The sequence below is a fragment of the Gallinula chloropus genome, assembly GCF_964237585.1.
Source record: "Gallinula chloropus genome assembly, chromosome: 28".
NCBI lineage: Eukaryota > Metazoa > Chordata > Aves > Gruiformes > Rallidae > Gallinula > Gallinula chloropus.
This window is the reverse complement of record NC_140113.1, coordinates 6,455,688-6,480,439: the sequence shown is the minus strand read 5'-3', so window position 1 is coordinate 6,480,439 and position 24,752 is coordinate 6,455,688. Positions and strand designations below refer to the sequence as shown.

The window sequence follows — 24,752 nt, the reverse complement described above, 5'->3', positions numbered from 1 at the left end:
ACGCGTCCCCCCAGCCGCGGGGGCCCGAAGCGGGGTGGCGGGGCCGGGGGTCGGGCCCCGGGCCCTGGAGAAGCGCCGCGGGCACCGTACGGACCCGTGGGGACCCAGCTCGGGGGGTCCCAGAGGCCTGGCGGCCCGGCCCCGGGCGCTGCTCAGCGGCTGCGTGGCGGACACGAGAGAGGCGGGGATGGGGGCCGCGGGCTGGTTTATTGCGGGTCCCTGCGCTGCCGGGGCCGGCGGCAGAGCCCGGCCGGGGTCCCTGCCCGGGAAGGGGCCCCCGGCCCTGCTCTGCCCCTCACGGCTCCGTCCAGGGCGTCCCCGAGGCCGGGGGGCTCCAGGCGCTGAACTGCCCGGAGTCCCCGTCGTCCTTGGCAGCCACCTGGACGTGGTGCAGGGTCCCGGGCCGCACGCCGGTCAGGGTGTGAGATGTCTGCTGGTACGGCCCGACCTAGGGGTGCGGCAGGGCTTGGGGCACCCGCGGGCCGGGGTGGCCTCCCGCGGCTGTGCCTCAGTTTACCCGCTGGGGGGGGGGGGGGGGGATGGGAAGTACCGTTTGGGTGGCAGAACCCTCCTGGCCGTAGCGGATGTGATACTGCAGCGGGAAGTGCTCTGGGTAGGGCCAGGACCCGGGCGGGCTCCACTCCAGCAGCAGCTTCGTGGTCTCCCCAGGGATGGGTGAGACCCGCAGGTCCTCAGGGGGGTCCGGCTTTACTAACGAAGCAAGGAGATAATGAAGGTGTGAGGTGCTTGGAGATAGGGTGTGGGGCCGCTGGGACCAGCAGCGCCATGTCCACTGGTCCCATTGACTGAGCTGGGCAATCCAGGCCACAGAGGTGGCCTGAGACCTGGCAAATCATTGCACTGGTGTTTCTGCATCCCATGGAGGGGAGCAAACCCCAGGAGAAATGCCCAAAGGAAGCCCTGGGGCTGGATTAGACTCCAGGGTGCTGCTTGGCAGGTGGGGGAATGTGGGGGGATGTGGGTGTCGTCCCCACAGCACTCACTGATGTTCTCCAGGAGGAAGGGCAGGAAGCTGGAGGCCGTGCCCAGGGGGTTCACGGCCGTCACGTTCACCACGTAGGGGGTGAAGGAGAACATCTCCACCCCCCCGAAGGAGCAGCTCTGCGGCCCCGTGCGGACACACTCACCCGGCTCTGTGGCAGCCCCCACACCGTGGCTGGGGGGACAGAGAGGGGCACCTGGATGAGGGACAGGCGTGACGTGGGGCTCAGCTGGGGCTCGGGACACACACTGACCTGTACGTGGCCACGAAGTCGGTGTCCAGTAGTGGCTCAGGGGCCAGGGCCCAGGAGCAGTTCACTGCCTGCGGGTAGCTGATGGCCCAGCACTCGACGTCGGGCAGTGCCGGGGGATCTGGGGCAGGGTACGGTCATCACCCCACTGCTGCCCTCCCCAGGGGACCCCCAGTCCGCAGCGGGGGCCGTGGGGGGGCCGGGGTCACTCACAGCCCAGCCGCAGGCAGGTGGTGGCCCAGGGCTCGCCGGTGCCAGGGTGGTGGCAGCTGTAGTGGCCCTCGTGGGCCAGGCTGGCGTTGGGGAGGGCCAGGCCTGGTGCCGGATACGTCCCCAGGACCGTGTCCCCCCGGCGCCACTCAGCCGGTCCCCCCGCGGCGGCCGGGCAGGGCAGCAGCACCTCGGAGCCCAGGGTGCCGTACTGCCGGGCGCAGCGGCCTGGGGGCCGTGGCAGTGGGCATGGGCTGCACCCCCCGGCACAGCCCCCATCATCCCCCCCCCGTGGGCCCTGGCAGGGGGTGGAGGGCACGTGCCGTGGTGGTGGGGTGACACAGGTCAAGGAAGGGCCTGCTCCTCCCCAGGCCCCCCAACACTCACCCCAGCGCCCCTCCCTACCCAGGGCCCCCCAGCCCCTGTGTCCTTGGTCCCCTCACGTCCCCAGACGCTGGCATCCCTATTCCTGCATCACCAGTCCCCCATGAGCCCAGTCCCTCCAGTGTCCCCACACCTTTACCCTCAGATGCTCTATCATTCTGCCCTCAGTCCCCTCAGTCCCCTCAGTATTCCCATCCCTCCTCCTCCTTCCACCTCCAACCCCAGTGCTCCCAGTCTGCCCAGTCCTGCTTCCTCCAGTCCCTCCATCCCAAACCCATAGTCCCTCTACTGTCAGTCCCCCATACCTCTGTCCCCAGCCCTCCTGGCTCCCCAGGTCCCCCCATACCTCCACCCCAGCTGTCCCAGTCCCTCCATCCCCAGACCCCCCATACCTCCATCCCCGGTGCTGCCGGCTGTGCCGTTGTGGGGAGCGGTGCAGGCAGGTGCCACAAAAACCACCACCCAAAGCCACTTCATGTCAGGGAGACTCAGCAGAGCTGCCTGGTTCCAGGGACCTGTGGGGTGGGCAGGATGGTCAGACAAACCCCTGGGCAGGAGTCAGCGGGGACCCCGTGACCACAGGTCCCCAGGTCGTCCAGGGACACCACAGGGGTTCAAACCCATCTCAGGACACCCAGTAGTGCCGTGCCTCAGTTTCCCCTCTGGCCTTGCTGCACACCCTGAGCACAGGGGATGGTTTCTTGCCTCAACAGCCAGATCCTGCTGCCAGGAAGGAGGAGGGAGCGGAGGTGGGAGCAACTCTGTGTCACTGGGCTTTCCCAGGGGGACCTGCAGCCACCCCTCCAGTCCCCTGCCTGGAACTGGGATTTCAGGTCACTCTGAACCTTGGCTAGGAAAGGGGCCACCCTGCCCAGGGCACCTGGGGAGGGACAGCCCCTCAGAGAGACACCCCCCCTCAAAACCCAGCCTGGGGACTGAGCCAAGTTCCCCTCTGTACCCAAGCCCAGCACCACGGGGACAGATCCTGCCCCATCATCACCCGCTCTGGCTGTGGGCCGGCTCAGCCCCGGGGTGGGGACATGCCTGGGCATCCCCATGTCATGGAGAAGGGGCTCCCCCAGTGCCCCCCAGCCAGGCACCGTGCAGGCACCGCCACCCCCCGCCACCCTCCCTGTGGGCCCAGCCCCTCTTCCCCCGTGGTGCTCACCGCAGCAGAGCCAGACCTCTGGGGCCAGGGGCTCAGTCACCGCCGGCACGGGAAGCCGCAGCCCCGTCCTGCCTCAGCCCACTTCCTTGCTCCGGAAACACGGTCCCAGTGGGGACCCCACCGCCCAGCGCGGCTCCGCAGGGATCCCTGAGCCAGGGCCTCTGCCTGCCCTGGACCCGCAGGAAAGCCGTTTCGGCTCCGGCCAAGAGTGTTTCAACCCTTCCCACGCCCCCATCCTGCTTCCTTCATGGTCACCAGCTCCCATCTGGGGACACGGGGCTGCAGCAGGTGATGACACCGATCCCCTCCTGTCCCCGGCCCCCCTGACCTCCCGCACAGCCCCCTGCACCCAGGTCCATGTGCCTTGTCCCCCCTTGTTCCCCCCTGTCCTCCCCTCCCAGAGAAGAACCATCCCATTGGCATGAGTATAAATACTTTATTGCTGTGGGCTGGGGTGCATGGGGCAGCAGTGGGGGGGCTGGCATAGGCCCCCAGGGCTGGGGGGGTGTTGGGGTGCGTGTGCCAGTGACAGGGTGCTGCCCAGAGAAGCAAAGGGGCACGGAAGGCACGTCACTGGCCGTGCCACCGACCCCCCACGGCACTGCGGTGCTGGCAGGGGCTCACCTGCCCTGCTCCTGCAGCCGCTGCATCCGCAGGATCTGGCACAGGAGCCTCTGCACGTCCTCGTCCATGTGGCCCTGGGTGGAGGCGACAGGAGAGGAGATGGCAGAGGGGACAGCAGGGAGCATCCACGCATGGCCCAGGCGCCCCGGGGTTGGCAGGCTGCGGCTCTGGCACCTTGCTGCCTCCCAGAGCTACACAGGCACTGAAGAGGAGGCTGGCTGGTGCCCCAGTCCCCCACACTGGTGCCCCAGTCCCCCACACCGGTGTCCCCAGTTCCCCCACACCCACGTCCCCATCTCACCTGCACGGCGTAGAGCAGGTGGCTCCGGTACAGCGTCACCACCTTGCTGTGCCGCGTTTCTGTCTCCTGCAGAAGGGCGAGCAGGTTTGAGCACGGGGCTGGGGGCCTGCAGAGCCCACCAGGTGATGGTTACAACCCCCCCTCAGTACCCACCTCCAGCTTCTCCTCCAGTGCTCGGATCCTGGCCTGGAGTGCAGCAGCGTCGGGCGGTGACTGTGGTGGTCCCCGCGACTCGGGGAGCGCGTTCAGGGCTTCCTTCAGCCTGAAGACCTCCTTGGAGAGCTCTGTGATCTGCGGCACACGCCGGTTACGGGGACCCCGACGCCCCAGGGGTGCACCCATGAGCTGTGCCCACCACCCCGGGGGTGTCCCCAGCCAGGAGAGCAGCAAGTCAGCGCATTGGGGGGGGGGGGGGTGTCCATGTTTGCAGTTAGGTGTGTGAGAGCACGTGTGTGCTGGGGTGTGTGAGTACATGCGTGTGCATGTGCACGTGTAAATGCACACGTGTGCATACGTGTGCAGCCATGTCAGCAGCCACACGTGTGCGTGTGTCTCCCCTGCAAGCCGGGCAGCTCCGCTCGCCCGAGCAGACCCCAGGCCACCATTTCCCCTCCCAGGAGCCGCTCACTGCACCCCAGCACCCCCTCCCTGTCCCCTACCTTCCTGTCCCTGTCCCTGACCAGCCGTGCCGAGTCCTCAGCGTGGCCGTGGAGCTCCCGCAGCCGCCGCGCCTCGTCCTGCGCCTCCGCCAGCTGCTTCTGCGCGGCGGCCAGACGCTCCTCCGCCGCCTGCCGCTCGCTCTTCATGAAGAGCGCCTGTCGCTGCACCCTGAACACCTCCTCGCACGTCTTCTCGTGCCGCCGCGACAGCTCTGCCAGCTGCTGGGCCAGCGCCGCCGCCTCGGCTCGCAGCTCCGCCTGCGCCGCCTCGTGCTGCCCTCGCGGCACGGCCGCCGCCAGCTCGGCCTGCAGCCGGGCGGCTTCGCGCCCCTTGGCCTGCGCTGTCGCCTCCAGCTGAGCCGCCCGTTCCCGCAGCGCCTTCGCCTGCTCCTCCAGCGCCGCCGTGGCCCGGGCGTGCTCGGCACGCGGCACGCGGCCTTCCGCCTCCGCCTGCGCCTGCCGCAGCCGCGCCAGGGCCTCCTCGTGCTCCCGCCGCCCCACCGGCCGGGCAGCCAGCTGCTCCCGCAGGCTGCCCAGCTCGGCTTCCCTACGGCCCAGCGTCTCCCGCAGCTGCCCCAGCTGGGCCGTCACCTCCTCCTGCTGCCGCACCAGCTCCGCCACCCGTCGCTCCAGCATCCCCGGCTCGGGCTCGGGGCCGCTGGCCGCACGCCAGTCCCGCGCCTTGGCCTCCAGCTCCCGCCGCAGGGCCTCCGCCTCGGCCTCTGCCCGGCCGCAGCGCTCCAGCAAGGCTTCCTTCTCCCTCGACGCCTCCTCTAAGGAGGCCCCCAGGGAGGCTGCTGTGGCTTCCACGGGCTCTGCACAAGCATCCAGCCGGGCCTGCAGCTCCTTCACCCGCTGCTCCCGCTCCTCCAGCGCCGCCTGCGCCTGCCGCAGGGCTGCCCGGGCCTCTGCGAGCTCAGCGCCCGCATCCCGCTCGGTGGAGGAGGAGGAGGAGGGGGTGGTCAGCGTGCGTGACCCCCGCAGCTCGCCCGGCGCCGCCTTGCACTCGCCCCAGGCCCAGGCTGGCTCCTCAGCTCGTTGCCGTGCCGCGCTCCCCTCCTTGCTCTGCTCCGGGGCTCGGTCCGAGGCACCGCTCTGCCCCCCGGGCTGCCCACCGGTCTCATCCCTCGTCTCGGTGCCCCGCGGCGGCTCCGAGCGCTGCGCCCGCAGCCGCTCCAGCTCGCGCTGCAGAGCGTTGTAGAGGCTGAGGGGCACAAAGTCCCCTGGGAGGGGTGGGTTGCTCTCGTCCCGCTCGTAGTTCTCCAGCACCTGCACAGAGGACAGTGAGTCAGTCCCCCAGGGACAAGGGGACGGACGCAGGGAGGGACGGACGGACGGACAGATGGGGACTTGCCTGGATTTTCTCCCTCAGCTCCTTGTTCTGCAGGGTGAGGGACTGCACCTGCCCCTGCAGCGTGGCCAGCAGCTCCTCAGCTGAGGGGCTCAGCGTCTTCTTGGAGAGCAGCAGCTCTGCCCCTGTGGGGTGCAGGGACTCTGGTGCCACGCTCACCCACGTCCCCACGCTGCAGGGTGTCACCTCCCCAAGCGCTGTCCAGCCCCAGGGGGCCTTAGGAAAGACTTAGGAGTTCCCAGGGCCTTACCTGGGAATTCAAGCGGGTCTCCCTCCTCATCCTGCAGCGTCTCGATGTCATAGCTCGTGTTCTCCTTCTCGTTCTGGGGGTGCAGAGTGAGGACCCTCAGCCCCCTGCACGCCCCAGCCCCTGGCAGCACCAGCTGCTCCCCACACCTACCTCCAGTGAGGACAAGCGGCTCCGCAGAGCCTCCACCTCCTTGCCCAGTCGCTCCTTCTCACCATCCCGCGCTGCCAGCCGCTCCTCCAGCTCCTGGATCTGTGGGGCAGGGCATGGGCATGGCATCCCCTTCACCCCCACCAGAGTCCCGACAGCATCCCCAGCACCAGGACCCTCCCGAGAGCCGACACCACCCATGACTCTTCCCCGGCCTCACCTGCTTCTCCATGGAGCGCAGGGAGCCCTCGTCCAGCTCTGCCCGCTAGCAGGACACGGAGAGAAAACCAGGGCAGATAAACGCTGTGCCCATCCCTCCCACCTCTCTGCTCCCTCAGGATGAGGTGGCATCTCCCCCACGACCCTGTGGATCGCCGGTACCTCCCGTCTCTGCTTCTCCTGCTGCTCCAAGCCCCGGATCTTCTGCAGGAACTGGGCGCGCTCCTGCCGCAGCCGCACGATCTCCTCGTAGGCATCCCGGTCCTCCTGCGGGTCAGTGGCCACCAAGCCTCAGCGCTGGGCACTGACAGCCCCATCCTCAGCTGGGGGCTGGGGGGGCTCAGCCCAGCCAGGCTCACTGCTGGCTCTCCAGCCATCATGTCCCACCATGGGAGAGCCACACTCTGGGGTGTTCAGGGGGCTTCTTGACACTAGAGAAGGAAAAGCCCCAGCAGGGCACGGACCCCCCAGTGCCAGCACAGCCCCTGGGTGAGGGGTGTTTTGGGCCTGTGGTATGGAGAGAAAGGAGCCAGTAGTCCCTGCCCTGCTGGCAGCAGGGGCTCAGCACGGGCCAGGGGTGCTGCACGCACCCCAGGAGTGGGGACGAAGCCCCTGCTGCGGTTCAGGCCAGCCCAGAGGCCTCCACTGCAGGGAGAAGGGCTCCCACGCAGCCCCCAGGGTGGGCAAAGCTGGAGGAGTTTGCCTGAGCAGGCCGTGGTTGGGCTACGCTGTGCCTGACGAGCCAGGCACGGCCCCGGAGCCAAGGGGGTCCCCTCTGTCACCTGGCTGGGGGTGCCCAGGGGAGGCAAAGGGGCTTTCCTCTTCCTTGGGGTGCTGTTCTTCTCCCTGACAGATGACTGGCTGGGCGAAGATGTCTGCAGAGACAACAGAGCAGAGGAGACATCACATCTGCACTGGCTTGCCCCACTTTGCCCACCATGGTGAGTCCCAGGACCCCTGGGCACTCCCTGAGAAGGGCTGGATGTCCCTTACCTGGGATGTCTGCTCAGTTGACTCCTCTTCTGTGGGGCAGAGTAGGAGGAGAAAGAAATTGGGGAAGTTTTGAGGACTGTAGGGGTGAGCACAGCAGGCAGAGCCCACAGGGACACCTCTGAACGTGCTCACAGAGGGGCAGGAGCTCAGGAGGGACACACACACACACGTGTGCAGAGAGGAGCACGTGAGCACGAGGGGCACACACAGAGACAAATATGGGATGGAAGTGTAATCACAGGGATGCACCCACGAGTGCAGACACGTGGAGACCCATGCAGGGGACGCACACGCAGACACACGGACTGGCTGACACACGTGGGAACACGTGAGAGGCAAACAAGGCTCAGCACCACCCCACAGCCCTCGGTTGGTGACAGGGTGGGCAAAGGCACTCCCAGCTCCTGGGAGAAGGGGGCACGTGTCCCCCTGGCCTTGCTCCAGCCACGGGTCAGGCAGCCCTGCCCTGCCCCACGGGGTAAAAGCACCATCCCCTGTGGGGCAGCAGGGCAGGACAGCCCGGCTGCCTTACCGCTGGCCCAGGAGCGGCGCTGAGCAGCCTCTTGCAGGAAGTGCTGGATGAGAGCGTTGCCTGTGGCCAGGCTGTAGTGAGCAGCATCGTGGCCTGTGGAATCCACCACGGCCACCCGCGCACCGGCGTTGACGAGCACCTCCACTGTCTCCACGCTGCCGTTCTCACAGGCCAACATCAAGGCTGTCCTGAGCAGAGCAGTGAGAGGAGAGGAGAGGTGAGGGAGGCCATCCCGCTGCCCCCCCACCCGTCCCCCGGCGCCCACCAGTGCACCCACCTGCCCTGCAGATCCCGGCTGTTGACAGCGGCGCCGCGGTGCAGCAGGTACCGGCACAGCTCCGAGTGGCTCATCTTGGCAGCAAGGATCAGCGGCGTGAAGCCATCCTGGGCAAGGTCAGGGTGGGTGAGGCTGTGCAGGGGAGGCTCAGAGCTCCCCGTGGAGCAAGTCACTCCCATTATCTCCCAGTTTCCCATATCCCCCTTCATGGTGCGTTTGCACCCCAGGTACTGCCAGCTGCTGCCTCCTGCCCCAGGAGCTGCTGAATTTGGGAGGCAGCCCCAGCCCGGCCCCTTGCTGCTCTGCACGGCCTTGCAGGGTGAAGAGCAGAGAGATCTCACCTTGTCCTTGATGTTCAAGGGAGCCTTGAAGTCACAGAGGATCTCTGAGCAGGAGATGCAGCCGCTGACCGCTGTGGAGAAGGACAGAGGCTGCGTGCCCTGCCTGCCCTGGGGCTGTGAGCAGGAGGGAGCTGGCCCCAGCCACACTCACCTGCGTGGTGCAGAGCTGTGCGGCCGCTGCTGTCGGCCACGTCCACCGGGCAGGAGGCCTGAGGGAGAGACAGCCTGGGTTACACGGGGGCAGGAGACAGATGGACACACTGCTTGGGTGGACCTTGGTTCCTTGGCATGGGAGAGGGCTGAGGAGGTGCTGGGCAGTGCCAGGCAGAGCTGGGAGCCACCACACTGACCAACAGCACTGGTGAGGGAGGGGGGTCCCGAGAGGACACCGCGCTGGCACAGCACCCTCCCTCCTGCACAGCACTGTGCCCCCAGCTCTGGTACCTGCAAGAGCTTGCTGACACACTGGGGGTGGCCATGCTTGGATGCCAGGTGCAGGGCAGTGAAACCTGGGGAGAGGGACAGACAGACTGGTCAGAGAAAAGACAGCAGGTCTGGGATGGAGGAGACCGGCTGGGTGACAGACAGACAGACAGATGGGCGCACAGGAGGATCTGCTGGACTGGGGCTGAATGGGAACGGGACATCCCCAGGAGCACCAGTGGCCAGTGCTTCAGTCCCTGTAGGACACTGGGACAGTTTACAACCCGGTGGCCCTGGGTGCCCAGGGGCTCGCGGTGGCCGTGCCCTCACCCGCACTATCCTTGGTCATGGCATCCACGCCGTGGGCCAGCATGGCTTCCAGGCAGTCCACGTTCCCCCGCAGCGCAGCCAGGTGGAACCTGTGGCAAGACCAGGGGTGTCAGACTCCTGTCCCCGTCCCCCCGCCTTGTCCCCAGCCCGGCCCCCCCGGGGTCACTGGGATGGGGGTCAGCACTGACGCAGATTTGCCCTCTGAGTCCAGCTTGGTGGGGACCAGGCCCTTGCGGACGAGGAGCGATGTCACCTTCCCCACATCGTTGTAGTCCACAGCTTGCAGGAGCTTCTCATCATTCTTGGTCCAGTCCTGGCTCTGCAATGAAGCCAAGAGGCGGCTGTGATGGGTGTGCTGTCCCCAGGGACAGGCAGGGTGCTGGGCTGGGCTCTGGAGTCTGTCCTCATCCCCATCCCTGCTGCTTTTCACCCATCCCTACCCCTTGGGGTGCCCTCTAAAGGACCAGCCAGGGCGAGCACAGTGAGCAGTGAGAGCAGGTCCCCTGGGATGGCTCCAGCCACGTACGGGGCACAACGCTGTCCCCTCCCCTGTGTGGGATGGGGGCTAGAGACCCGGTGGTCCCACACATCCCCATCCCAAGGGCTCGCCCCGCAGCCCGTGCCGACAGACCCCAGCTGGCTGCCGCCGCAGCAGCAGGAAATGGATGTCACCTCCCGGGAGCTGCTCGCATCCTGCCCCTCACCAGCCTGGTGCCCGGAGCCAGGCAGGGACCCCCCCGCTGCCCTGCCCACCCGGCGCCCCGCCAGCCCCTCCAGCCCTGCGGGGGCCAGGGAACCCCAGCTGGCTGAATACACCAGTCTCTCAGGGTTACTGGGCAAACCGGGAGGGTGGTTCCCACTCTCCCCTTCCCCCGCCCCTTGCCGCGCAAGGACAAAGCAGGTTGGGGAGGACGCAGACCGAGCCCGGGATGGGGACGGAGGGGTCCGGGGGGCGGGGGGGACACGGCTTACCCCGGGCAGAGGGACCACGGGGGACTGGGGAGGGAGGGCAGGGACATACCGCGAAGGAGGCAGCGGCGCAGAGGCAGATCTGCTTCATGGTGCTGAAGAGGAGGTGGCGGGCAGCCATGCACCCCTTGCCCCCCGCCTGGGCGAGGGCAGGCTGGGGCTCCAGGCCGTGGACCCCAGACCCCAGCTCGGTCCAGCATCGCTGCCCGGGAGGAGGCCGGGTCCTGCCGCAGTGGGAGCCCGGATCCGCCTCCCCCCGTCCCTCCGTCCCTCCTTCTTTCCCTCCTTCCCTCCCTCCCTCCCTCCCTCCCTCCCCAGCATCAAGAGCTCCAGGCATCCCCGCATCCCTGACACCCCCGAGCAGGTACCACGGCCCCAGTCAGGGACCAGCACCGAGGCTGGTCCCAGTTAAAGTGGGGGTAGGGGGGGTAGGGAAGGGGGGGAGCAGCTTTCCCACCCTGCTCAAGGTGAGGCAGCAATGCACCCCCAAACCAGAGGGATGGGCATCCTCCTGCCACCCAGATCCTGCTCCCTGAGGAGGGGGACATGGGACCCCCTGCCCTACCCTGCCCTGTACCTCTCTCCACAGCCCTGGGGCAAGGGAGGGGCAGGTCCCCTTGCCTGTGTCTCAGGGGCTTGGCAATCACCCATCCCCTCCCCAAGGAGGGAACCCCAAAATATAAAGGGTCCCTGGGGCAGCTGTGCTGGCAGGACAGTGGAGCCTCTCACCCCTCCCCACTCACAGAAGTGCCCCGGGCAGTGTGGGGAAACTGAGGCACAGAGCACCCCGAGCAGGGCAGGCCCGCAGAGTCCCTGTGGGTGACTCAAACAAGTGCCCGTGTGTCCCCATGTCCACACAGTGCTGCCATGGGCAGTGGGGACAGCGCTGTCACCCTCTGCCCCGTGTGGGGGATGCCAGGAGCCTGCGGCACCACGCCAGGCTGGTGCTGAATAATTTAGGAGCATTGACATGCTGGCTCGGCTGGCTGTGGCACCTGGAAAGCTGGCAGCCGTCCCCAGGGAGGGGGCAGAGAGGGGACCTGGGACCTGCTTCCCTCCTCTCAGCACTGCCTTTTTTCCTGTGCTCTGCCCCCTCCCAGCAGTGGCCCTGGGACCACCCTTGGGTGCACTGGGAGCACAATCCCGCTGACCAGCGTGGCAGAGCTGCCCTCCATGGAGACACTGTCCCCAGGGCGGGCAGCCACTCCACGTCTCAGGGCAGGTGCCCATGTCCCCAGGGACACCCCAGGGCAGGTCCCCGTGGCCCTGTGAGGCTGGAGACACCCCAGGGCAGGTCCCCGTGGCCCTGTGAGGCTGGAGACACCCCAGGGCAGGCGCCCGTGTCCCCGTGGACATCCCAGGCAGGTCCTTGTGCCCCAGGGGCATGGCACTCACGTCTGCCTTCTTGAACTTGGCCTTCAGGCTCTTCATGGCGGCTCCAGCCCCAGCCCCGGGCAGCAGAAGGCTGTGCTCGAGGGTCTCTCCCCCACCGGTCCTGGCGCAGCCACCCCCAGACCTGCGGCTGCCCGAGCCCCGTCCTTGGCTGCGGCGCCTCACGGGCCACCAGACGCGAGGGAGTTGGGTTACGGGCCGGCGGCGCCTGCGGCTGCCAGCGCGGGGCAGCGGGCGGAGGAGGGGGGAACGTGACGCTGGGGGGGACACACCAGCCCCGTTTGGGTGGGCAGGGGTCTGTTTGCACCCCTGGAACGCCCAGGGGAGGCGAGGGGAGGGACAGGCATGGAGGGGGAAGCGCGGGGAGTCTGGGGGCAGCAGACCCCGGCTCTCCCAGGGGTCTGGGGGTGAGGGCAGCGCAGGGTGGGAGGCGTGGGGCACGGCTGGGCCCTGCCCTGCCCTGGCACCCCCGGCCCTGCCATGCCTGCCCCCCCCGCCTTTGCCAGCACCCCCGTCCCGCCCTGCCAGCCCTTGCACTGTCCCGCCCTGACACCCCCGTGCTGCCCCGCCAGGCCCTGGCTGGCTGTGTGCGTGTGGGGGTGTCGGTGTGTTAGGGGGGTGTCAGCCGAGGCCTGGCCGCTGAGGGCAAGCTGCCCCCCCCCCCCTTCCTGCCCGGCACAAAGATGGCGGCGGCGGCGCCCTCCCCGGGGTGTGGCCGGCCCGGGCCCCGCCCGCCGCGGGCTCCCTGCGCGCTTCCGCCCGACCGCGGGGCCGGCAACAATGCGCGCTCCGGCGGCCGGGGCGGGCCATGGCGGTGAACTACGCGGCCGGGCTCTCGCCGTACTCGGACAAGGGCAAGTGCGGCCTCCCCGAGGTGAGCGCGGCGCGGCGGGGTCCCGGCCCCACGCGGGGCCCGCTCCGGCCCGGCGGGTTTCCATGGCGACCGGGCCCTCGGCCCCGCGGGTGTCTCCCGCGGGGAGCCCGGCGCCGGCGCCCCCTTTGTGTGCGCCAGGCCCAGCCAGGGCCCCTCCCGTGCCCCCCGCACAGGCGCTGCCCTCTCCCTCCCGCCCCAGCCCCTCGCGGTCTCCTCCCCCGCGGGCCCCTCCGTGTCCCCCAGCCCCGCAGCCGCCCCTTCCTCCCCAGCCCGCCCGCCGCTCCCTCCTTGTCGTTCTCCAGCGCTGCCCCCGCCGCGTTCCTCCGTGTTCCGCAGCAGGGATCCCCGGGGCAGGGCGAGGGCCTGGGGCCGATGGCAGCGGTACTCGGGAAGCTTAAAGCAGGTTTTGGGGCGAGGGGGCCCGTCCTGAGCCGGGGAGGGGGCGGGGGCACAGGCAGGGGCCGCTCCCCAGTCCCTGCCGCAGGAGGCCGCGCTGGGGAAGCGTCGTGCGGAAGCGAAATCCTGTGCCCGTGCTGGACAGGTACTGGTACCGGTCCGGGCTGGGGGCAGCTGCGGGAGAGGAGCTCTGGGGAGAAGGACCTGGGGTCCTGGTAGATGACAGGGTGGCCAGGACCCAGCAGTGTGTCCTGGGGCTGAGAGACACGATGGGATCCTGGGGGGCATCAGGAGGAGTGTGGGCAGCAGGTGACAGGAGGGGATCCTCCCCCTCTGCTCTGCCCTGCTCAGGCCCCACTGGAGTGTTGTGTCCAGTTCTGGGCTCCCTGGGATAAAAGGGACAGGGATCTCCTGGAGAGAGTCCAGAGGAGGGACAGGGATGCTGCAGGGCCTGGAGCATCTCCCCTGGGAGGAAAGGCCCCTCTGCTGATGGAGCCCAGGATGCCATCACCTGTCCGAGCTGCCAGAGCCACTGCTGCTCATGTGAAGCTTCTCATCCCCCACGACCTCCAGGTCCTTCTCACAGGGCTGCTCCCCAGGAGCTCCTCTCCCAGTCTCTGTCTGTGTCTGGGATTCCTCCAGCCCATGCACAGGACCTGACACTTGGCAGTGTTGAACCTCACGAGGTTCACCCGGGGCCACCTTTCCAGCCTGTCAGGATCCCTCTGGATGGCTTCCTTTCCTTCTCTTGTGTCAGCCACAGCACTCAGCTTCATGTCATCCTCCTTGCTTGCAGTTTTCATCGTGGATAGGAAAGTGTTGTGGTTTGCTGGGTCTGTCTGCTGGGAGGGGTGTGGGATCCACCCCTGCATCTCACCATTCCCACGATGGTTTCTCTCTTCTGCTCAGATATTTGACCCGCCAGAGGAAGTGGAGAGGAAGGTGCAGGAGCTGGCAGACCTCATCAGGAGTTCCTCCAATGTGGTGTTTCACACGGGGGCTGGGATCAGCACTGCCTCAGGGATTCCTGACTTCAGGTAAGGACGATGGGCAGCAGGTGAGGGCTTGGGAGGATGGCACCTCCTCGGAGTCCATCTCGCACCTTGTGAAGCTCTGGGCCGTGCTCCCTGCCACCCCAGGCAGACCTATTCCATCCCTCCTGTATGGTCCTGGATCCAGCTGAGAATACCCTTTTCCTCTTGCACACCTGTTTGATGTTGAGCTGTACCCACAGAAGGCTGATGTGGGCTTTGATTTCATCAACACTGCTGATCCAGGACCTTCATTTAGGAGTGCCTGGCTCGTGCTCTGCTCATAGCATGATCTACCTGGTGTAGCTCCAGGCCTGAGGTTGGTGTCCCTGCCTGTGGCAGGGGGTTGGAGCTCTGTGATGCCTGGGGTCCCTTCCAACCCAGACCAGGCTGGGATTCTATGATAGGCCCTGGGGGGGCGGGGGGGGGTATAACTATCTTCTGTCATCCTGAGCTCTCAGTTCTCTCTCTTTCTGTCCCCACTGCTGCAGGGGGCCCAATGGTGTCTGGACTATGGAAGAGAAGGGGCTCTCCCCAAAATTTGACACCACTTTTGAGAACGCCAGGCCTTCCAAGACTCACATGGCACTGCTGGGGCTGCAGAGAGTCGGCATCCTGAAATTCCTGGTCAGCCAGAACGTGGATGGTCTTCACGTGCGTTCAGGATTCCCCCGGTACTGCCTCTCCACCCCCGCTCCGGGTCCCTCCTGCCTTTCCCCAGGGCTGTTCTTGCTGCCCAATTAGTGTGGCCCCAGTGCAAACCTCTGACACTGGGGCTTCTTTCCCAAGCCTGACTTGGAAGCTGTCTGCCCACTGATACTGGGAGTTGAAACTGGGGTGTGCTGGTGATCCCTGTTCCCTCTGCAGGGAGCCGCAGCGTAGAGGAGCTGAGGGTACAAGCTCTCTGCTCCCTGTGTGGGTGGGGACTGTGGTGCATTTAGCTCAGTGGCTGGTTGGAAGGTGTCCTCAAAGGAACCTGCCTCTCCATTGGCACTTACAGCAACAGGCTCTTCCCTTCACGAAGTCCCAGCCTGTCATAAACCCCATTTCCAGTGCTCAGAGATCAGTAAGCGATTGTCTCGTGAGGCAGAGTGCTTGGGGCTGCCTGGGAAGGGGAAGGAGAGCAGCTGAATTCAAGTAAGGAAAGAAAATGAAGGTGCTGGGGATGAGAATGAGGAGTGTGAGTGGGACCTTGGAGGAGATGTGGCTCTCAAATTGTCTTCAGCCTGAGCAGAGCGCTGCCTCCCGGGGCTATTCCCTGTTACCCAAAGCCCCAAGTCCTGGGTCCTGCTCCTGGCACCACGTTTGCCTTTTGAAACTGAACAGCCGTGGGAAAAGGACTAAGGAATAATGACCAGAACTCAGCTGTGCTCCCAGCAACCTGCTGCCACTGGCTCCCACTCCAGGGCAGCACAGCTCTTCCGCCCCAGCAAAGCATGTGCTGCAGTAAGGCTCGCTGAACTGGGGCCAAAGTGGGGGAAATCCAGTCAGTCCTGTCTCCAGCCGCCTTGGAGGAGGTTCCCAGTCACTCTGGGGCTCGTAGGAAGAGCGTGGCCTTGTTTTCCTCTGGCTTCTGCCAACCCTCTTGAGGTTGGTGCTGAGCTTGAGAGGAGTTTTAGGCAAAAGGAGCGGTGAAGGGCTGGGGTGGCCCAAGGACAGTGAGAAACCCCCAGTGCTGAGCGAAGCAAAGATCCAGGGGCTTCAGGCTGGGTCAGAACCGGGCTTGGAACCGGTGCTGGGGATGGAAGCAGTTAAAAAGCCAGGACATGCTGTCAGCAGGACCTGATCTCACCTTCCCCCCGCGCGGAGAGGGGCAGCTCTGCTCAAACTGCCCCATGGGAAGCCCCCCATGCTGGGTGGATGGACCAACAGGCGTCTCTGCTGGACCAGCTGCCTCCCTGCAGCGAGGCCAGGTCATTTTGTGCCCCCTCCAGAGCCTTCCCAACGCTGGTGCTCTGCTCTGACAGGGAGATACTTCTCTGTGCCTACTAAATAATCCCCCAGTGTCAGCGCCGTGCTGGGCCACTGTCCCCAGGCCACGGCAGAGGGTCCCTGCCACCCTCTATCACCTGATGGAGCTGGAAGCCCTTGAGATGCAAGGCCCTCTGGTGAGGAGGGGGGCTTTGGGCAGCAATCCCTCTTACCCCAGGGCCTCCCACCCTTCTCCAGGTCAACTCTGCTCTTTTCCCTGCAGGGACAAGCTGGCTGAGCTCCACGGGAACATGTTTGTGGAAGAGTGTGTGAAGTGTGGCAAGTACGTGAGCCCTGAGCCTGGGGAGGGGTCAGGGGGCGGGGGGCTTTGTTGCTGTCCCCCAGGAACGATGGAGACCCTGCACGTGCCGTGGGGCTGGCTGGCTGGGGGGTCTCAAGCATGGGGTGGGGGTCACAGAGGGATCTGTCTTGTCTGAATCCCGAACCCTGTGACAGGCTGGGGGTGAGTGTGATGGGAGAGGGGTCGGTGCTGCTCAGTGCCTGAGGCTCTGCCCTCAGCGTGGGCTCTGTGGGCTGAGGTTTGCTGTACTGGGGGGCTGGGGGGGGGATTCCCCCTCTCTGACCGTGTTGCTCTCGCAGGCAGTACGTGCGGGACACGGTGGTGGGCAGCATGGGGCTGAAGCCCACGGGCAGGCTGTGCGGCGTCACCAAGGCCCGGGGGCTGCGGGCCTGCAGGTACGGCTGCCGGGACGGCGGGCGGGGGCTCGGGGGTCACAGGCACCCTGCACCCTGAGTTGCTCTTGGCTGTGCCAGCCTGGGCTGACAATCCCTCTGGCTTGGGTGAAGCGGAGTGTGTAGAGGAGATGCCCAGAGGCTTCCCTGGGGTAGGGACGTCTCCCCACGCTGTTAATCTGAGTGTGGCTGGGTGCTGGGCCACGGGATGGTGGCTCTGCAGACCCCCTTCCCCTCCCCTCCAGCAGCACCCAGCTGCCCAGGAGCTGCTTGCCTTCAGAAGAGAAGCGTAGGCAGCGTTTCCAGCTCTGCAGCTGGAGGTCCCCCGAGGTGATCTGGCATCCTACACGTTCCACACGCCCCTCGTGCTTCTGTGCCAGGCCCAGCCCAGCTCCTTTCCTCATCCAAGCTGGCTGCAGAGTCAGCACAGCAGAGCCAGGGTCGCTGGGTGGTGGGGCAGGGTTCTGCTGGCTCATCTCTGGTGCTGAGGAGTGAAAGGCACATCCCAGCTCTGAACTGGGACAGCAAAACAGACATTTGGTGGCATTGCAGCATCAGCCCCAAATCCTTCATGCAGGTCAATCCACTGCCTGCCCTCACCTGCTGCTGAGTCCCCTCAGCTTATCTGGGCTCTCTCTATCCCTTCACAGTGCTGGGACAGGGTTTGGGTCCCTGTCCCCTCTCCCAGGGCAGCTCTGATCCTTGCTCTGGGAAAACTGTGGTCCCTGCCTGTGTTTTCTAGAGGGAAGTTAAGAGACACCATTCTGGACTGGGAAGATTCCCTGCCCGACCGCGACCTCACGCTGGCGGATGAAGCCTGCAGGTACTGTGCTTCTGTGGGTGCCCTGGGAGCCTGCCCAGGCTCCCCAGCCCCTGCCCACACCACAGCAGCCCTTGGGCTGACCCTGCCCAGCTTTGTTCATCGTGTTTTGTGCCCCACAGCCCTGGGGCTGCACCCCCAGCACAGCAACACCCAGCCCCCTCCCCAGAAAGCGGCCGAGAGAAACCTCTGCAACTCCTGGCCACAGCCTTGCTGGGGGAGCTCGTAGGGTCCCCACTGCAGCAGGGCAGCAGAAGCAGCCTGCAAACAGCCAGGGCTTTTTCCCTGCCCTGGATGATTTGCCTCCTCCTTGCAGGAAAGCTGACCTCTCCATCACGCTGGGGACTTCCCTGCAGATCAAGCCCAGCGGCAACCTCCCGCTCATCACCAAGAAGAGAGGAGGGAAGTTGGTCATAGTCAACCTACAAGCCACCAAACACGTGAGTGAGAGCAGCCTCCTGCTCTGTGCTCAGAGGGGTTGGCTCTGCGCTGCTCCACTCCCCTCATGTCACTTGTTTTAGCCCCATTGCTGGTTGTCCCCACACGTTGTCCCCTCCCAGGCAGTGTTAAACACCCCCAGGGGTGGGGACTCAGCCCCTCCCTGGGCAGCCTGTGCCACAGCCCCACAACTCTGCCAGGGAAGAACTTTCCCCTCCCAGCTGAGCTGACCCTGCCCTGGGGCAGCTTGAGCCCATTGCCCCTTGGCCCATCTCCTGTCCCCTGGCTGAAGAGACCATCGCCCACCTCTCTGCACCCTCCTGGCAGGGCAGGGGAGGTGGGGAGAAGGGCTCCCCTCAGCCTCCTCTTCTCCAGGCTCAGCACCCCCAGCTCCCTCAGCTGCTCCTCAGAGGATTTGCCCTCCAGCCCCTTCCCCAGCCTGGTTGCCCTTCTCTGCACTCGCTCCAGGACCTCCATGTCCTTCTGATGGTGAGGAGCCCAGAACTGGACCCAGCACTCCAGCTGCAGCCTCCCCAGTGCCCAGTACAGGGGCAAAATCACCTGCCTGGACCTACTGGCCACACATAACCTCTGCTGTGGGGTTCATGTTCAGTCCTGGGTTTAGCACCCTAATTGTCTTCTGAGTAATGAGAGGTCACTGGTTTCTGGGGTGTCACTAGAGCTCCCTGCCCCAGTCCCACTCTGGCCAGGGCTCACCAGCCTGGCTCTGTACCCATGTCCCCATCTCTGGGCTGTGTTTTGAGGTGCCACTGCCTGCTCACACCCCGATGGAGCCCTGTGAACCCGCGGGGTGTCCGGGGAGCGGTGCCGGGCGGGGTCAGGTCTCAGTTCATGTTCCACCAGAGCCCACGTGCGGCTGGGCCATCCCCAGCCCTGTCCCCACACGCTCCCTGGGAGGAGAGGTTTGTCCCCACAGGCTGTGTTTGTCCCCTAAAGCCATGCTTGTCCTCCCTCACCCCAGGACAGACAGGCCGACCTTCGCATCCACGCCTATGTCGATGACGTCATGGTGAAGCTGATGAAGCACTTGGGGCTGGAGGTCCCAGAGTGGGTGGGACCGGTGGTGGTGGAAAGCACCGAGCTCCCCGAGCCCCATCAGCTCTTCAAATTCGACCCTGGAGCTCGTGGGCTGCTGGAGGAGGAGCCCCTCTCCCAACACAACGGCACGGGGGGGCTCTGCCCTGCCCGTGGGACCACGCTGGTGGAACGCCGGTACAGCCTGAAGCAGGAGTGTCCCAGCCCGGACACGGGGCCAACGCCAGTGAAGAAGATGAAGGTGGAGCCCCTCCTCACCTGACCCTGACTCTCCCCTGTCTGTCCAGACACTCGTCTGTGCCGCTTTTCCTACCGACTTTTTTTTATACCCTTAAAGATGGTCCCTTTTTTATGTGAGTATTAAACACACTTGGATTGCTGGGGCAGCCCCCGGCCTGGGAAGGGTGATCCCTGCTTGAAACGGGCCAAGCATCCGATTCCTTCTCTGTGAGGAGAGGTGGTGGGATCCAACGGGCTGTGGAGGGACAAAGGTGCTGCTGGGAGGGTGGCACAGGGGGGTCGCTGGGGGAACAGAGGGGAAGTGGGACTGGCCTGGAGCGGGGCTGGGAGCTGTGGGATGGTGCTCCCAGGACAGCCCTAGGCTGGGACTGGCTGCATATCCCAGCTCTATTGGGCCCTGTTGCCTCCTGGCAGCTGGGCTCGAGGTAACCCTGGCCCAAAGCCCCTTAAAATTTTGTGGCTCACTCTATAATTGATTAAAACAAGTGGATTTTTTCCAAAATATCTTTTATTTAGAGATGAAAATAAAACTTTAAAAAAAATCAAAAAAAGACCAAACCCAACCATGTAGAACATCACTAGGCAACCAGCCAGGGCCCTCCAGCTCCTCACCCTCACCCTGAGCAACCTGCATCCCTTCCACAACTCCTGCTGCGCCCAGGGAGCAGGAGCAGCCCTTTCCCTCCCAGTAAGGCCAACGGGAACCAGTCCCCTCTTCCCAGTTCGCAGATAGAAGCAAAGCCAAGTGGGTCCAGCATCTGCCTGCGTCTGGAGGCAGATCCTGGGGGTGCCACCCCGAGGGCTTGTCCTGTAGGGGATGAGGTGCTGAGTCACCCCGTCCCATCCCCCGTGGTCCCTGGGTGCTGCTCAAAGCTCCTCGGCCGGCTCCAGCACGGTGGGCCTGCCGTGGTCAGCCTGGCTCCAAGCCAGCGATGCCAGGCCGGGGTGCGGTGTGGTGCTGTCCCCAGACAGGACGTCGGCGCTGTCCCCGTCCCTGCGGCTCAGCCCCTCCGAGGCGAGTGGCTCTGTGGTGTTGCTGGGGGACACTTTGTCCGGCCGCGGGGTGAACGTGCGGCCACCGAAGGCTTCGTGCAGGGTCTCGGGGGCTTCACCCAGGTGCTCCGGCCACAGAGGCTCTGGGGGCTTCTCGTCCCTGGCTTGGGGCTGCGTGTAAACCACGCGGGAGGCGGCTGCGTTGTGCAGGGACCTGGAGAAAACTGAGAGCAAAGGAGGCTCAGGACCCTTTCCAGCACCCTGAGCTCCAGCACCCCGAGCTCCCACACCCTGAGCTCCGGCACCCTGAGCTCCCACACCCTGAGCTCTCACACCCTGAGCTCCAGCACCCTGAGCTCCAGCACCCCGAGCTCCCGGTGCCCTCACCTCGCACGGGTCCGAAGTCGCCGTCGGCCTTGGCGTTGCTGGGGGCGAAGGGGCTGATGGAGGGGAAGACGATGAGTGTGAAAGAGAGCAGCAGGACCTGGGGGCAGAGAGGGGGTGTCACCGTGTGTCAGTGGTGGAGGAGGTTTTGGGACACGGCGGCCAGAGAGGGGCTGGTGGCAGACTCAGGGCTGTGTCCCTCCATCCCTCCCTCCCTCCATCCAACCTCTGGGCATTGTCCCTCTGCCTTAGCACACGTCCATCCCTCTGTCTGTCCTTCCATCCCCCCCCGCCTGCACATCTCCATGGGTCTGAGTGTCCCTCCCTCCAAGCAGGGAGGCCGTGGGGGGTTTGGGGGCTCCACACACCGCAATGCACGTTCCCGTCTGCGCTGCCTTGTTGCTTGACTGTACCACAAGGGCTTGGAGCTTCTTCAGCTGCTCCAGGAGGGACCTGGGGACATGGAGAGCCCGTTGGCACCCTCAAGTTCCTCCTGTCCTCCAGCAGGTCTGGCCTGGGGGTGGAGGAAGCTCCAGTCTCATCCTGCCCCCCCCCCCCAACAATATAGGTGTTCCAGTGACACCTACGAGTTCTGCTTCTCCAGGTGCAGGACCTTCCTCTGCAGCTCCTGGTTCTGGGCCGTGCATGCTGACATCCTGGGGCCAAGGAGAGGGACAGGAGGTCAGGGGGGACAGGCAGAGGGGCTGGCAAAGAGCCACACACCCATCACCAGCCAGCCAGGTGCCCCCAGGGTGCCCGGTGTGATGGTTGGCGTGTGGCCGTGCCCAGAGCAGGGGCTCAGGGCTGTACCTGCTCTCCAGCCCATCGATGTACTCCTTCTTCTTCTTGCGGCTCTCCTGGGCCGACTGCTTGTTCCTGATCTTCCTCCGGATCTTCTTCAGCACCCGCTCCTCGTACTGGGGGACACAGGGGGGTCAGGGCTGTGGGGTATCCCCACCCCTCCGGCTCTCTGCCTTCCCCAGGCAGGGTGGGACCCACCTTGGTGAGGGGCAGCTGCGTGGGCAGGGTCACCCCCTCCTTTGCCAGCAGCTTCTTCTCGTCCTCAGTCAGCACCAGCTCCTGGAACTGGCCCTGGCTCTGCCTCAGCAGGGAGCTGGGTGCCTGTGGCTGCTGTGGGGACACGGGTGGGTGGCAGCCCTGGGTGGCAGGGTGACCCCCACGCCTCCCCCACCCCAGGGACCCCAGGGATGGGAAGGGACAGGGGTGGGACGGTGCGTGGGGAAAGGGACAAGCGTGGGGCGAGGGATGGATGGGGATGGGAATGGGGGCACGTGGGGGGTGGGGGGGACTCACAGCATCAGAGCTGCCCGAGAGCAGCAGGTCCTTGACCGTGAGGGTGCAGGATGCGGGCGGAGAGACCACGGGCAGGTCCTGGCTCTCCTCCAGGAAGAAGCCGGGGTGCCACATGTCTGGATGAGGGGACAGCGGGGCCGTCAGCCCATGTCCCCTCCGTCCCCTCTGTCCATGCTATGCCCAGGACATGACCCTCCCTGCCATGGCCCCCAGGGCTCTGGGGACTTAGTGCCACTGTCCAGCAGCCCCAGACTCTGTCCCCAAACCATCCCTTTGTTCCTGCCCCAGCCTCCCCTCTGAGCACCCTGCGCTGCTCAGCATTCCCAGTCCCCCACAAACTTGCCTCCTCTTCCAGTCTTCCCCACCAACAGCAGTCTGCCCAGTTCACCCCAGCTCCCAAGCTCCCCCAACTCCCCTGCCAGCTTCCCCCCAGGTCCTCCTGACCTCCCAGTTCTCCCCAGCCTCCCCAGTTCCCTCCAGTCCTCCCAACTTCCCTAATTTCCTCACTATCCCCAACAGATTCCTCCCCTCTCCCCAAACCCCCTCAGGTGTCCAGTGTCCCTGCGCCCCCTCCCCAGTCCCTCCAGTGTCCCCAGCCTGGTCCTTTGGCCCGTGGCTCACCCAGGTCGATGGAGACCTCGGGGTGTGGGACCCCGGCTGCCCCCGGGATGGGCAGAGCCCGGCAGGGGTTGTCGTACGGGTACAGGACCTCGCTGGGACCCCGCTCACAGCACCTGGGGGGGCTGTCGAGCTGGTCGGAGGGGGGGTCCTCAGAGACCCCACTGTCGCTGGTGGCTGGGGACCACCCAGGAGAGTCCGATGCTGAGTCCACGGAGCCCAGGATGGAGCTGAGGAAGTCCTCACCTTCCTGGGCACGCTGCGGGGACGCGGGCGATCATCACCATGGGGTGCCCCTCGCCCCGGGGTGCCCACGGCTCCCAAGCAAGGTGAGGGGATGGGGCTGAGGTGGGGATGGACCCCCCAGCCTGGGAGACTCACCCCATCTTCGTGCCAGGCGCCCGGCGGCGTCCCCAGCTCCACGCCGTGGAGGATCCCGTCCTGACGGTCGAAGAGAAGGTCCAGCAGGTCGAGGCTGTCGAGGCTGCCCACGCCGGAGGCCATGGCTGCGGGGAGGCGGGTCAGCTCCTGAACACAGGCCCCCCCAAACCTCCCTCCCCACACCCGGGAACACCCCGAATCGTGGTGGGGAGGCCGTGGGTGCCCGTGTGGGTGTGTGCACGGCTGGAGTTGACAGGCAAAGCCCCGTGCACAAGCGTGGCAGCGAGAGCAGAGACACAGGGTCTCGGGGCACGGTGGTGGTGGTGGTGGTGCCCCCGTGTCTTTCCAGCACCTGAAACTCCCAATTTCCCAATGTTTTCCCAGCCAGAGGCACCCACCATGTCCCCCCGAGTGCAGGAGCAGGACGGGCACCCAGGCCCGAGGGCTGAGTCAGCTCCTCCATCCGGCCCTGTCCCTGTGAGCAACCACCCCAGGAGGTCAGGTTAATCATTTTGGGTGACAAGTGAAGGGGGAGGAGACTGCTGCCACCAGCCGGCCCCGAGGAGGGGACCCGGCCCCGCTCTGCCGCTGCCACCCCACGCGCCGCTGGAGACCCTGGGCTCAGAGAACACCAGCGGCCCAGCAGACCGGTCGCCCAACCGATCAGCTGACTGACCCCCCAACCGACCGACCGGCGGGCCAAAGAGTTGACCAACTGACCCACTGGTTGAGCAGCCAGGTCAATGAACCCACCAAGAAACAGGCTGGATGGTCAACCAGTTGGCCAACCGACCAACCGATTGACCCACCAAATACCCAACCGACCGACTGCCCAGATCAACTCTGCTTGGATGATCAACCAACCCGCCACCCGAGCCCCCAGCCCCCCACCCAACCAACCCCCCAACCCCCCAACCCATCCCTCAACTGCCCTTCCCCACCAGTTAAAGCCCCAGCTCAGGTGTCCTTTCAGCCAGGCTTAGGGACAAGTGTCACCGCCGTGACGTTTTGGCTGGACAGCCCAGAGAAGGGGCTGTGCTGCGCCCTGTCCTTCACCCTCAGACCCTCCCGTGAGCCCCGGAGGCCCCGCGGGACCCTCAGGCGGAGACCCCACGCAAGCCCAGCGGCCCAGGACGTACCCGTGTGACACGCCGCTGCCGCAGACCCGTCCTGGCGGGGATGAAGGTGGACGCCGGGCTCGGCCTCCTCCTCCTCCTCAGCGGCGCCCTGACCCGAGTGGCAAAGTTTAAACTCCAACCACCCAGAAATAACGTCCCGGGTTGCAAAACCCCCGCGGCTGATTGGGGCCGAGGGCCGCCCGGGCCGGCCCCGCTCCGCGCCGTCACTCATTAGCCAGGTGTTTGTGTCCTGCAGGCCGAGCGGGGCAGGAGGCGCCCGGGCCGGCGGAGCGAAGTCCAGGTGCCCGTGCTGGCCGTGAACCTTCACCCAGTTTGGGGGACGGTTTCCCTTTTCCCAGAGCAGTGAGTGGGTGCGAACCCCCCCGTGCTGAGAGCGTCACCGGGAGGAGACGCCGGGCTGGGCTTCAGCTCCCGCCGCGCCCGGCCGCCCAGCCAGCGCTGCCAGCCCCGCGGCCTCCCGCGCCCCGCTGTGCCTCAGTTTCCCCCACGGCTGCTGGGGACCAAACGCACCAGGGGTTGCTGGGCGCCGCGCTGACACCCCTGCCCCCTCATCACCCCACAGGGAGGGTGTCAGCCCCAGT

At 66.0% G+C, this 24,752-nt stretch overlaps 4 protein-coding genes across 6 annotated transcripts; 1 reads left to right on the top strand and 3 right to left on the bottom strand.

The window, feature by feature from the left end:
• Nucleotides 1–196: 196 nt before the first annotated feature.
• Nucleotides 197–2,357, bottom strand: EBI3 (Epstein-Barr virus induced 3). The gene is made up of 6 exons (XM_084276177.1): nt 2,240–2,357; nt 1,467–1,691; nt 1,257–1,374; nt 1,005–1,177; nt 551–711; nt 197–448 (listed from the first exon to the last, which is right to left on the bottom strand). The coding sequence occupies exons 1-6, from the start codon at nt 2,322–2,324 to the stop codon at nt 296–298; spliced, it is 915 nt and encodes a 304-aa protein (XP_084132303.1). The 5' UTR covers nt 2,325–2,357; the 3' UTR covers nt 197–295.
• A 1,108-nt stretch (nt 2,358–3,465) lies between these two features.
• Nucleotides 3,466–11,956, bottom strand: ANKRD24 (ankyrin repeat domain 24; the record flags this gene model as incomplete). Of its 2 annotated transcripts, none has more annotated exons than XM_084276465.1 (19): nt 3,466–3,713; nt 3,941–4,006; nt 4,094–4,231; nt 4,600–5,868; nt 5,954–6,075; nt 6,201–6,273; nt 6,351–6,449; nt 6,568–6,612; nt 6,729–6,833; nt 7,349–7,441; nt 7,560–7,588; nt 8,092–8,279; nt 8,369–8,475; nt 8,710–8,780; nt 8,861–8,918; nt 9,154–9,218; nt 9,463–9,551; nt 9,651–9,781; nt 11,827–11,956. In XM_084276465.1, 19 exons carry the CDS (start codon nt 11,860–11,862, stop codon nt 3,636–3,638), a joined length of 2,862 nt encoding a protein of 953 aa, XP_084132591.1. In that variant the 3' UTR covers nt 3,466–3,635. The 2 variants fall into 2 exon arrangements, with proteins under 2 accessions (XP_084132591.1, XP_084132590.1); XM_084276464.1 differs by lacking the exon at nt 11,827–11,956 and adding an exon at nt 10,484–10,552.
• A 648-nt stretch (nt 11,957–12,604) lies between these two features.
• On the top strand, nt 12,605–19,372 carry SIRT6 (sirtuin 6). Its single transcript, XM_084276209.1, has 8 exons — nt 12,605–12,697; nt 14,003–14,130; nt 14,616–14,798; nt 16,319–16,378; nt 16,696–16,791; nt 17,531–17,611; nt 17,925–18,048; nt 19,029–19,372. Exons 1-8 carry the CDS (start codon nt 12,632–12,634, stop codon nt 19,362–19,364), a joined length of 1,074 nt encoding a protein of 357 aa, XP_084132335.1. The 5' UTR covers nt 12,605–12,631; the 3' UTR covers nt 19,365–19,372.
• Nucleotides 19,373–20,193: 821 nt separating this feature from the next.
• Nucleotides 20,194–24,258, bottom strand: CREB3L3 (cAMP responsive element binding protein 3 like 3). 2 transcript variants are annotated; one of them, XM_084276208.1, is made up of 10 exons: nt 24,172–24,258; nt 23,033–23,157; nt 22,655–22,910; nt 22,034–22,149; nt 21,719–21,850; nt 21,530–21,636; nt 21,307–21,375; nt 21,088–21,172; nt 20,723–20,819; nt 20,194–20,559 (listed from the first exon to the last, which is right to left on the bottom strand). In XM_084276208.1, exons 2-10 carry the CDS (start codon nt 23,153–23,155, stop codon nt 20,210–20,212), a joined length of 1,335 nt encoding a protein of 444 aa, XP_084132334.1. In that variant the 5' UTR covers nt 23,156–23,157; nt 24,172–24,258; the 3' UTR covers nt 20,194–20,209. The 2 variants fall into 2 exon arrangements, with proteins under 2 accessions (XP_084132334.1, XP_084132333.1); XM_084276207.1 differs by having other exon boundaries at nt 21,719–22,149.
• Nucleotides 24,259–24,752: the final 494 nt, after the last annotated feature.